This window comes from Saimiri boliviensis, chromosome 5 (assembly GCF_048565385.1).
Source record: "Saimiri boliviensis isolate mSaiBol1 chromosome 5, mSaiBol1.pri, whole genome shotgun sequence".
NCBI lineage: Eukaryota > Metazoa > Chordata > Mammalia > Primates > Cebidae > Saimiri > Saimiri boliviensis.
In genome coordinates, this window is record NC_133453.1 from 25,738,956 (window position 1) to 25,751,737 (window position 12,782).

Sequence of the window (12,782 nt, forward strand, 5' to 3'; positions counted from 1 at the left end):
CCCAGCTAATTAAATAATTTCTTTTTAGCTGGACGTGGTGGCTCACGCCTGTAATCCTAGCACTTGGGTGGCCGAGGTGGGTGGATCACCTGAGGTCAGGAGTTCAAAACCAGCCCTGAGGTCAGGAGTTCAAAACCAGCCTGGCTATCATGGTGAAACCCCATCTTTAAAAAAAAAATAAAAAATAAAAATAAAAATGAATTTCTTTTTAGAAATAAGGATGTTCCTATGTTGCCCAGGCTGGTCTTGAACTCCTGGACTCAAGTGAGCCTACCAAAGTGCTGAGATTACAGACAGGAGACACAGTGTCCAGTCTATTTGTATAGTCTCCATTTATTTATTCTTCATTTATGTGAAGAACACTACGAACACGAGCCATCATGCCCAGCTAATTAAACAATTTCTTTTTAGCCGGGCGTGGTGGCTCATGCCTGTAATCCTAGCACTTTGGGTGGCCGAGGTGGGTGGATCACCTGAGGTCAGGAGTTCAAAACCAGCCTGGCTATCATGGTGAAACCCCATCTTTAAAAACAAAATAAAAAAATAAATAAATAAATTTCTTTTTAGAGATCAGATGTTCCTATGTTGCCCAGGCTGGTCTTGAACTCCTGGCCTCAAGTGAGCCTCCCAAAGTGCTGAGATTACAGACAGGAGACACAATGCTCAGTCTATTCCCATTATCATACCCTTAATGTTAACCTTTGGTCAAGCCAAAGAACCATCAAAAAGACAATGCACACTTAGTTTACATAACAAATTACTGCAGAACTCTGTGGCTTACAACAGTATGCATCTCTCTGTACTGATGCATCAGGGATTCAAGAGCTCTTTTTGGACTGTTCTGGCTCAGATCATGTGTTGCCTGGGACTGGAGCTGAAGGATCCACGTTTGAGACGGCTCACTCGTGTGGCTGGCAGCTAGTGTAAGCAAGATGGCTCCTCTCCTTGCAGAGGGCTGCTTAAATCTTACAACACGGTCTTGGCTTATCCCAGAGGATAATCCAAGAAACTGAGGCTGTAGTTGCAATGCATTAGGGAACCTCAAAAGCCATGATTTTTTTGGCAGTATTTTACATACAAGTCAGTCTTGTTTCAATGTGGGCAGGTACTAGGCAGGGGCTGGATGATGACCTGATGTAGAAATAACTTAGAAAGGACTCATCTGTCAAGGTGAATGATGGCAAAGGGTTTCTGCTGACCACAGGTGCAGTGCACGTGAATGGTCAGGAGCACACAGGCAGCACATACAGATGCACAGTTCTGTCCTGCCTGATGAAGGAAGGCACTGCCCTCCCACTGTGCCCACTGCAGTGATGAGCCTGTGATTGGAATACTGGGTACAGTTTCTGAGCACCAAACATTGATTACATTTTTAGGCAGCTCCACAGGGTGAATCTAGGGCTGCTGAAATTCTGGGAAACATTTCACTTAGCACTGAGAAAAACTATGCATCAGATTATCCATAGAGGGGGTCAACGAAACCGACTCATCCTCTCCAAGGTTCCAGCTCACAGGTGCCAATCTGCTGTGTGTTTGGAAAGTAGACAACCAAGCTTCTCAGGAGTGTGATTAAAAACAAACGGCACGAGAAGACTACTCTAGGAGGAAGCGTGGAGCTTTAAGGCACCTGTGCCAGGTTCTCTGGCTGCTCAGTTCCTCTGGTTCCCGTGAACGTTTGTGTTTCACACAGACAGTGCTGTGGGATGGGCTGAGCTCAGGCACACAGGGGTGCTCTGGAATTCCTCAACTGTGTATAATATGTCAATTGAAAGAGCCTGTATCTTTAACATAAAACACAACTACCAACATGGATGGATCGATCTAGTGATTAACATGTACTGTTTTATTTTTTTTTTTTAAAGTTATTCTCAAAGTTTCACCTACATATAAGCAAACCATAAAACAGGTGTGATAAAATCAGTGGTGGAAGAGCCGAAGGTTCGTATGAGCGAGGATGATTCCCAGTTCGTCGCAGGCCTCAATCACAACTTTGTCAGCAGCAGAGCCCGAGGGAGCCGCGATGTACGCCACGCCACTCTGGGGAAAGTACATTGGTTTTCAAAACGCGAGCTCATGTAAAAATCGGCAGAACTCAGAACCCCCCTCTAAAAAGCATACGCTAACAAAGATCCACTCCATCAAAAAGGCAAAGTAACAACAGGATTTGGGTTTTCCATACATCCGACGGAGAAGTCAAATGATTCTCTGAATATTACTGGTAATCACACTGCCACACCTTTTAAAAATCAAAAGCAGGATTTCTCAAACAGTTTCTACACAATGGCTCAATTCTAGGCAAATGCACCCAATTCTATACTTACCCTTTTAGCTCTGTCTACATTATCTCTGAAAGGGAAGAAGGCATCAGAGCTGACAGAAACTTCACTCAGTTTGTCAACCCAGTCCTTCTTCTCTGCCTCAGTGAGTAATTCTGGGACTTCCTCAAACAGGGCCTTCCACTTTATCATATCTTCATCCTATTCAGGGAGAGAGAAAGGAAGGAGCTTAGCCTGACATCATCTTTAGTTCTACCTGGTGCAAATCACCATGCCAGTAAGCACCTGGGCATTTTTCCCAGGACTTCTTCATTCTAAATAGTGACCATTAGCTACATGGAGGTTCACATATCTAGAATCTCAACTGATGCTTTTAGAAACATTTTCATTAAGGAAAAAAAGTGATTCTCAGTTTACCAAATAAAGATAATATCATTTTGTTTTCTAAATCAGTTTATTATAAATAAATACATTTATTTTTGGCTAAGCTACTTACATAAAAATACATTGTTTTAAAATCTCTCATTTAAATCTACTTCGTATCTACTACTTTATTTCTATTAGACTATCATCTAATTTAAATCCACCACTTTGGCACTGCTGTAGCAAAGGAGGCAAACAGAAAATTGTATTCTGGCCAGGCATGGTGGCTCACGCCTGGAATCCCAGTACTTTGGAGGCCAAGGCAGGCAGATCACAAGGTCAAGAGATCAAAACTGCCCTGGCCAACATGGTGAAACTCTGCCTCTATTAAAAATACAAAAAATTATCTGGGCGTGGTGATGCACACCTGTAGTCCCAGCTACTCGGGCGGCTGAGGCAAGAGAATTGCTTGAACCCCAAGGCAGAGGTTGCGGTGAGCTGAGATGGCACCACTGCACTGCAGCCTGGAGACAGAGCAAGACTCTCAGAAATAAAAAAAAAAAAAAAAAAAAAAAAAAAAAGAAAGAAAGAAAGAAAAAAGAAAGAAAATTGTATTCCAAGGTTTTTTTTTTTTTAACCCTCCATATCCAATCTAAGAAAGAGATGAGGATGAATGTTCTAGAACGATTATACAAAAATTATTCTAAATATAAAATCAGTTGTAGACAAAACACGATTCATAATATTTGTTATGGTTTGAATGTGTGTATCCCCTCCAAAATTTATGTTGAAACAATCCCCAATACAACGGTATTAAAAAGCAGGGTCTTCCTAAGGTTTTTAGGCAATGAGGGTGGGGCCCTCATGAATGGATTATGGACTTATAAAAGGGCTTCAAAGGGAGTCTGCCGCTTCTGTGAAGTGAGGACACAGTGTTTGTCCTCTCCAGAGAGGGGGCTGTGCCATCCTGGAAGCAGAGGGTAGTCTTCCCCAGACTTTCAACCTGCCCAGTACCTTAATCTGGGACTTCATAGCCTCCAGAACTATGCGAAATAAGTGTCTATGGTTTGTAAGTTACCCAGACTGCGGTATTCTGTCATAGAGGCACCAACAGACTAAGACGGTCATACTATACAAGGTGCTTCCACCTTGGGTGATGTTTTAGCTTGGACATACTTTTTATTCTCGTTGACTTCCAGGACTCTTTCGGCACTAGTAGCAGGGGTTGACTGGTAATACTAAACAGAAAAATCCAAGTATCAAAGTTAAAAAAAAAAAAGATATTTACAGTACCTCAGTTACATTCTGCAGCCTCACTCTTCAAGGACACTTATGTTGATTCCTGCTCCTCAGTAAGAACTGAGAGTACTCAACTGGCTTTCAGAAGACCATCTACTTTTTGCGGGGGACGGAGGTTTGCTCTATCACCAGGCTGGAGTACAGTGGCACGTTTTTGGCTCACTGCAACCTCTGACTCTCTGCAAGCGATTCTCCTGCCTCAGCCTCTCCAGTAGCTGGGATTACAGGTGCACACCACCACACCCAGCTAGCTGATTTTTGCATTTTTAGTAGAGATGGGGTTTCACCATGTTGACGAGGATGGTCTTGATCTCCTGACCTCGTGATCCGCCCGCCTCGGCCTCTCAAAGTGCTGGGGCTACAGGTGTGAGCCACCGCGCTCGGCCAAGACCATCTTCTTTTTGATTAGCAAGCCTCATTTTCCTTCCTGTATTTTGTTAGGCACTCAATATGTCCAGAAACTGGGACAGGCTACCTACCTAACGTCTGCAACTGTAATGTTCCCACATACCTTCTTCATACAGAAGAACATGAGATGTACAAAATATATCAAGTTATTAATGGCATATGTAGAGAATGTGGTGGGGGAAGATCCTGGGGCTACCTGCCATCAGGCAATTTGTATTTTTAATTTTTTTTTTTTTTTTGAGATGGAGTCTCGCCTTGTTGCCCAGACTGGAGTGCAATGGTGCAATCTCGGCTCACTGCAACCTCCACCCCCTGGTTCAAGTGATTCTCCTGCCTCAGACTCCTGAGTGGCTGGGATAACAGGTGCCCACCACCATGCCCAACTTATTTTTTGTATTTTTTTTTTAGTAGACAGGGTTTCACCATGTTGCCCAGGCTGGTCTTGAACTCCTGACCTCATGATCTGCTCGCCTCGGACTCCCAAAGTGCTGGGACTTACAGGCGTGAGCCACCACGCCTGGCACAATTTGTCGTTAATGTTCAGGATAAACCCATCGGACAGCAAGCACCATGCTGGACACAGTGGCAGACACCTCAACGTAAGTGAAAAGCGGTCCTTGTCAAGAAAAACTTGTCAGTACAAATATATAAATCTACACCAAGGCTGTGACTTAAAAAAACAGCGGTCTGTGGCTTCAGAAAGGGGTCAAAAACAATGAAAAAAGTTACAGGAGACAGAAGAAAATGAGAAATGTGTAACAAGCTTCAATGATCAATTTTAGACAATGTAGAATTTCAGAAAATATCTTTTTCTCTGTGTGGTGATGAAATTAAAATCAGTTACACATAAAGGGGTGAACTGAATATGAACACAGCCCAGAGCCCAATGACAAGTCTTTTACCTCGCCAATGGTTCCAGTCACGTATTGATCGATGGCATTGGAGATTTCTGCTCTCTTCACTCCCGTTTTAAACTTCATCGACAGCACCTGCGGATGGTGTCTAAGCCACCAGCAGTTTGCCTTATCTCCTGCAAGGCGGGTGCAATGTATACGAGACTGCTGTCCGGCTCCAATGCCGATAACCTGAGGAACACAGACATGGATGTGAACACCTCTTCCAACAATGCTTTCTTCTCAAAAGGATCTTTTGTGCATATTTTCCAAAGCCTATTAGTCTTGTGGAAGAACATAACAGGCCAAAATAAGAGAAACGTAAATAATTTTTAAGTCAATAAAGGAGGGGGGGTAAGATGTTTATAACTACTATTTACACCTCTTCAGTGATAGTTGATATTGACTATTAACATTCTAGAACTCAATCAAATTGATGGTTTGAGGCCAAAAAAAAAAAGAGTTAAAATAAATGACCAATGCTGGGTGCACTGGCACGTGCCTGTAATCCCAGCACTTTGGAAGGCCAGGACAGAAGGATCGCTCGAGCCCAGGAGACCAGCCTGGGCAAGATGGCAACATCCCATCTCTACAAAAAAAAAAAAAAAAAAAAAAAAAAGCTGGCGGTGGTAGTGCACACCTGTAGTCCCAGTGACTCAGGAGGCTGAAGTGGGAGGATCGTTTGAGCCCAGGAGTCCAAAGCTACAGTAAGCTGTGAGTGTGTCACTGTATTCTAGCCTGGACAACAGAGCAAGACCCTCTCTACAAAAAATATCAATAAATAAAACCAATGACCACAAAAATAACTATGACTATTCAAAAGTCTTTGTTGGTGCTAGTGTATAAATTACATTAAAGTATCAACTCTCAGAAATTGAGATGAGGATCTGACATGAGCAGCTAAAAGCAGAAACAATTCCACCAGGTAAAATGTTTCTCCTTCCTTCCTCTATTTCTATGCGATGAAATCTAAGTACAAAGGACTTTAATGCACAGGTATATTTTCTGGTTTTAGATCCTATAATGAACAGTCCCTCAGCTATCCGCCCAAGTCTGTCTCTTTCTGAGCACAGTGGCTGGCAACCCTGCCCACGGCTACAAGAGAATAAGTGACCACAAACACCTGTGCAGCCTGCTCCTCCTGGACATCAGGAATGAAGCACTCGTTCTACACAGACTTGCAGAACTTCTTAGAACCTGACACCATTAGACACAATCTCCCAGGAGTTTGTACAACAGAGACTGGCAATCTGGGGTCTTCCAGGCCATAGGCGAATTCACATCCCCCTGCCTCCGCATCACTTGTGGGCCAAATAATTTAACAAATGCCAAGAGGTAAGCGCAGGACACTGTGTGAAGAAAAGGCTAGCAGAGACCTCAGAGATGAACCAGCTCAATCTTGTATTTCGAGGCTCGGGACACTGGGGAAGAAGTTCGGCATCTTGAGTGAGAAATGTTTGATATTTTATTGCGGCAGTGGTCACATACTGCGAAATTTGTGAAAACTGGTCACACTGTACATTTAAGAAGGTGAATTCTATTGTATACAAATTATGGTTCAATAAACCTGATTTTAAAGATCAGGTTAACTCCCAGTCCAGCAGTCTTTCTTAGTCAGCTGACTCTTGATGAGGCAACATAAGAAATAATGTGAAAATACCCTGCACTCTGCAAAAATAAAGGCTGGCGGGTGGCAGTGCCATTCCTTACCTCTCTTCCCTGGAAATACTACCAGTGGAAGAAAAGGAGAGTAAACAATCCAGTTTTGTAGCAGCTGGTAAAGTCTCACGAATCCAAAATGTGCCAACGCACTGGAGGCAAGAAGAAACATGACTAATTTGAGTACCTGGTTCCAAAGATATCTTCTGATCATCGTTAGTTTTAACAGTGCACCAAGGTACTGAGGAAATGATGACAAACCCAAAAGAGATACACCTGGCAAAGACTTCCTTTCAAGCTGTCCCATACCTAAGGCAGATGGATGTTTAAGTATGCCGTAAAACAACAGTCCCCCAAAGGCGAGTCCAACAAGCCAGTTACCTGCCCGTTCTTGGCGTAGCACACGGAGTTGGACTGAGTGTACTTGACAGCAATGGTGGCTATGATGAGGTCTCGGAGGGCGGACTCCGGCAGCTGAAACACATACACAATGGTAAATCGCATGGGGCCTTTTAAACACTTATAACGTTAAGCTACTTTTTTTAAAGATTATTTTTTGTCCTTTTTTCTTTTTTTTGGAGACAGAGTCTTACTCTGTCTTCCAAACTAGAATCCAATGGCACAGTCTCAGCTCACTGCAACTCCACCTCCCAGGTTCAAAAATTTCTATGCTTTGATTACAGGCGCACACCACCATGCCTGGCCAATTTCTGTATTTTTAGCAGAGATGGGGTTTCAACATTGTTGGCCCGGCCGGTCTCGAACTCCTAAACTCTCAAGTCATCTATCTACCTGACTCGGCCTCCCACAGTGCTAGTATTACAACAGGCGTGAGCCACCGTGCGTGGCCAACTTTAACCGTCTTAGTTCTATTTAAAAAAGACCTACGACATAGTTACACCTCTCCAATTACAGAGGGAAATCAACTGTTCCTGTTACACACTACCATGATTTACTTAAAAATCAAATATTTAACATATTTGCGGTGGAACTTAGCACAATGCATCCACAGACTCAAATTAATGTTATTATTTTAGGATTCAGCAACTGCGGATTAAGGCTTTTTATATCACATGAAATAAGAAATACCATGTCATTCCAAAACCAACAAACATATTTTCTTGACCAGAATACTTTTAAGTATCTGGAGACATGGTAAAATTTATGTTCAGAACCATGCTGAGAATTGTTTCACAGACATCACAAACATTATAAGGCATACACACAGCCAAGGCTGTTTGGAGAAAAATCAAATTAGAATCATTTTCTCTTTTGTTTAGAATATTTTAAGTAGAAAATGTTCAAAAACCATTAAGAATTACTATTCCAAATAGAGCAATAACAATAACAGCCAAGAACGTCCCCATCTTTAATATAAAGCATGAATATAGGTAGGAAAGAAGGGTGATGGCCCATGTCAGTAATATAATGGAAAGAGGATATTCTCTATAGCCAACTGATTAGTTGATACATTTAATTTCAGCAAAATTAAGAATTTTTACTCTGTGAGAGATTCCTTGTTAAAGAGGATGAAAAGACAAGCTATAGACTGGAGAACAATTATTTGCAAACCTCATATCCAACAACTAACACCTAAAACATAAAAAAACTTTCAAAACTCAGTAACAGGCCAGGCGCAGTGGCTCACACCTCTAATTCCAGCACTTTAGGAGGCCAAGGTAGGTGGATCACCTGAGGTCAGGAGTTCCAGGCCAGCCTGGCCAACATGATGAAACCTCGTCTCTACTAAAAATATAAACATTGGACCGGGTGCGGTGGCTCACGCCTGTAATCTCAGCACTTTGGGAGGCTGAGGCAGGTGGATCACGAGATCAAGAGATCCAGACCATCCTGGTCAACATGGTGAAACCTCGTCTCTACTAAAAACACAAAAAATTAGCTGGGCATGGTGGTGCGTGCCTGTAATCCCAGCTACTCAGGAGGCTGAGGCAGGAGAATTGCGGTGAGCCGAGATCGCGCCATTGCACTCCAGCCTGGGTAACAAGAGCGAAACTCCGTCTCAAAAATAAATAAATAAATAAATAAATAATAAATAAATAAACATTGGGCCAGGCATGGTGGTTCACACCTGTAATCCTAGCCAGCACTTTGGGAGGCCGAGGCGGGTGTATCAACTGAGGTCGGGAGTTCAAGACCAGCCTGGCCAACATAAAGAAACCCTGTCTCTACTAAAAATACAAAACTAGCTGGGCGTGGTGGCGCATGCCTATAATCCCAGCTACTGGGGAGGCTGAGGCAGGAGAATCGCTTGAACCCGGGAGGCGGAGGTTGCAGTCAGCCGAGATCACATCACTGCACTCCAGCCTGGGCAACAAAAGTGAAACTCTGTCTCAAAAACAAGAAAAGAAAATTATAGAAAGGAAAAACAGATTTGTGGTTGCCCAAGGTAAGGAGAGGGTGGAAGCAATAACAAGTGAGCCAGGCTACAGAAGAACATGAAGGATCAGTGCAGTGTTGAAAATGCCCTGTATCTGGACTGTATCAATGTCAGTGACATGACTACGGTATTGTACTATAGTCTGACAAATGCTAGCATTAGGAGAAACAGGACAAAGGTTACATGGGAACTCTTACAACTGTTACACAACTTTTATCTCAAAATTAAAAGTTTAATTAAAAAACACGATTAGGATTTCTTAAGAACTTATGACTCTAAGGTGTTATCAATGTTATATATCATTTGTCTTTATTTGCTATTTGAGTCACCAACTATAAATCTGATTCCTGAAAAATCAATAGCAAAAGCCAGCTTCGTAGATGTCTAGACCTTCAAAGATAATCTTGGTGATATGGTCTGGCTCTATGTCCCCATCTAAATCTCACATTAAATTGTAATAAGCCCCATGGATCAATGGGTGGGAGCAGGTGGAGGTAACTGATCATGGGGGCAGTTTCCCCATGCAGTTCTCATGATAATGAGTGAGTCTCATGAGATCTGACAGGAAGCGTCTCGCATTTCCTTGCTTGTCCTCATTCCCACTCCTGCTGCCCTGTGAAGAGGTGCTGTCCTCCACAATTGTAAGATTAAACTTCTTTTCTTTATATACTACCTAGTCCCAGGTATTTCTTCATAGCAGCGGGAGAAAAACTAATACACTTGGCATTCTGAGTTAGGATCAAGAACTACGAGAAATGCCAATGGAGTAGGGGTGAGGGAATCTAGTCTTCGAAACATGCTATGAATAGTTAAAACAAATTAAAGCACTAATCAGGAAAAATGGGAGAAGAGGAAATAATTCAAACATGTTCAGTATGAATGAACATTCTTTCCACCGGTCTGGCTCTCTCAGGACTGAAATGGTTCCACATCCAATAATTCTGAGACTAGAATGTTAATAAAAATCCACTTAAAAAGACAGGGCTAAAATAGAAAGGAGAATAAAGCTATCATTGTCTCATCCTTAAGTTTCCAAATTTCTACTAAGAATTCATATGAAGCAAGAAGAGAAGAATTTAGATAAACAATGAAGATCATACCGACCACCCTTGTAAAAAATATCCAGAGGCACAAAGCCTATCAAGATCGCTAAATTATTAATGAATCCAGTATCTACAAGCCTTAGAAAACTTAAGACTCTCAATAGCTAGGCACAATTGTCAATATGGTACCATGGAATCTAGGTCAATATCCATTCCGTATTTTTCAAAATACATGAACCAACCAGAGTGGATTCCAAAGGGCTGAAAGATATTTCTATGTATAATGCCTGTATGTGCCAGGCGCGGTGGTGTGTGTCTGTAGTCCCAGCTACTCAGGAGGCTGAGGCTGGAGGATCTCGAGTCCAGGAGTTCTAGGCTGTAGTGCGCTTTGCCAACTGGGTGTCCGCACTAAGTTCGGCATCAATATGGTGACCTCCCGGGAGCGGGGACCACCAGGTTGCCTAAGGAGGGATGAACCAGCCCAGGTCGGAAACGGAGCAGGTCAAAACTCCCGTGCTGATCAGTACTGGGATCGTGCCTGTGAATAACCACTGCACTCCAGCCTGGGCAACACAGCAAGACCCAGTCTCTTAAAAAAAAAAAAGAATCAATAAAAATAAATAAAAATAAATGCCTACATGTTTCCTTAATTCAGGACACCATAGTCAAAGATAGAAATGAAAGCATATCCATCAAATCAGCAAACAAAAAAGATGTGTGAATCATTGTATGCTTATCAACAGACAGAACTCTCTGGATAAAGATTTTAAAGCTTATTTCCAGCAATTCTACTGAAAAAGCCTCAGAAGTCAGACCCGGGAGCAAGCTACAGTCCCCCATCTTCTCCTTCTGTTACAGCAAATAGCTTGTTAAAAGACCAATCCTCTTCCAGTAACAAACAGAAAAGCTGAGCCGAGCTGAAAGACAGCAAAAACTAACAGGCAAAGATCCCAGAGATACTGGAAGCAGGAAGAAATGGGCCTGACAGTCTTTGCTTTTCTCCTCAAGCCATTTTCCAAGTTGCATGCAATAAACTAAAAGGTAAATTGGCTGAGCACAACTTTTGACAAGGACCAAAGGACAAATACCGAGCTCAGCCTACAACAGTAGCTACCTAGGGGTTCAAGAGAGCAGGAGTGAACCATGAACAGACCAGTCCTCACAAAGACGGAAGGTTAAATTCCTATCAGCTCAACAATTCCTGACAGAATGAAGGTATTTCCTGTATCTTATTTGCCCACAGAAGGACAAGTCAACTCTGGAGAAAATAATAACACCACAGCCCTCAAAATATCACTACAGTTTTTTCATACCTAATTACTAACACTCAGTAAAAAATTCCAAGCTATCAGCAGATGGACCAGAGACCAATGGAATGATTCCTTCAAAGTAATGAGAAACAAGCACAGCTTACTTTAGACCCAGGAAAAATATCCTTTAAACTGAAGGCCCAATTTAGATACTCCAGAAAATAATTATCAGCTTGTCCATTCTTTATTGCATAACTCTGGGCAAATGTCTGAACTGTCTGTGATCTTCACAACAGACATGACGGTAGTCACCACCCCTGAAGAGTGAACTAAGTGCTAAATGTAATAATATATGCGAAACACAAAAATCAACATTATTATCCTAGGAACATGTCCCTACCACAAGATAACAAAGAGCACACGTCCAAAAACTTGCCTATATGAAAACATTGATCATAGCACTGAAAATGTAAGTGATCTAAATATCCACTATAAGATCCATGCTGCCATGAACTATGATTACACCACTGCACTCCAGCCTGGGCAACAGAGCAAGAACCAGTCTCTTAAAACGCGGTGGCTCACGCCTGTAATCCCAGCACTTTGGAAGACCGAGGTGGGTGGATCACGAGGTCAAGAGATCAAGACCATCCTGGTCAACACGGTGAAAGCCCGTCTCTACTAAAAATACAAAAAATTAGCTGGGCATGGTGGCGCGTGCCTGTAATCCCAGCTACTCAGGAGGCGGAGGCAGGAGAATTGCCTGAACCCAGGAGGCAGAGGTTGCGGTGAGCCGACATCGCGCCATTGCACTCCAGCCTGGGTTACAAGAGTGAAACTCCGTCTCAAAAAAAAAAAAAATTTTTTTTTAAGTAAAAATTAAAAATATATGTCCACATTAATATAACTACACATGGACTGACTGCCATATGGACTTTCAGAGAAAGATATGAATACTTATGCATTTATTTTTTGAGACAGGGTCTTGTTCTGTCACCCAGACTGGAGTGCAGTGGTGTAAACACGGCTCACTGCAGCCTCCATCTCCCAGGCTCATGCAATCCTCCCACCTCAGCCAATGGAGTAGCTGGGACTACAGGAGCAGCTACCGTGCCAGGCTAATCTGTGTAGTTTTTCTAGAGACAGGGTTTCACCACATTGGCCAGGCTGGCCTTGAATCACTGAGCTCAAGA

At 42.6% G+C, this 12,782-nt stretch overlaps 1 protein-coding gene across 2 annotated transcripts in view; it reads right to left on the reverse strand.

The window, feature by feature from the left end:
• Nucleotides 1–1,822: 1,822 nt before the first annotated feature.
• The window catches only part of ATIC (5-aminoimidazole-4-carboxamide ribonucleotide formyltransferase/IMP cyclohydrolase), a 37,391-nt gene continuing 26,431 nt past the window's right edge, over nt 1,823–12,782 (reverse strand). The window contains exons 13-16 of one of the 2 annotated variants that reach the window (XM_003925569.4): nt 7,280–7,372; nt 5,249–5,431; nt 2,322–2,477; nt 1,823–2,037 (exon numbers count right to left, since the gene is read on the reverse strand). In XM_003925569.4, the coding sequence (XP_003925618.1) occupies nt 1,918–2,037; nt 2,322–2,477; nt 5,249–5,431; nt 7,280–7,372 (552 nt within the window). In that variant the 3' untranslated portion in view covers nt 1,823–1,917. The other variant, XM_074399058.1, reaches the window with a different exon arrangement.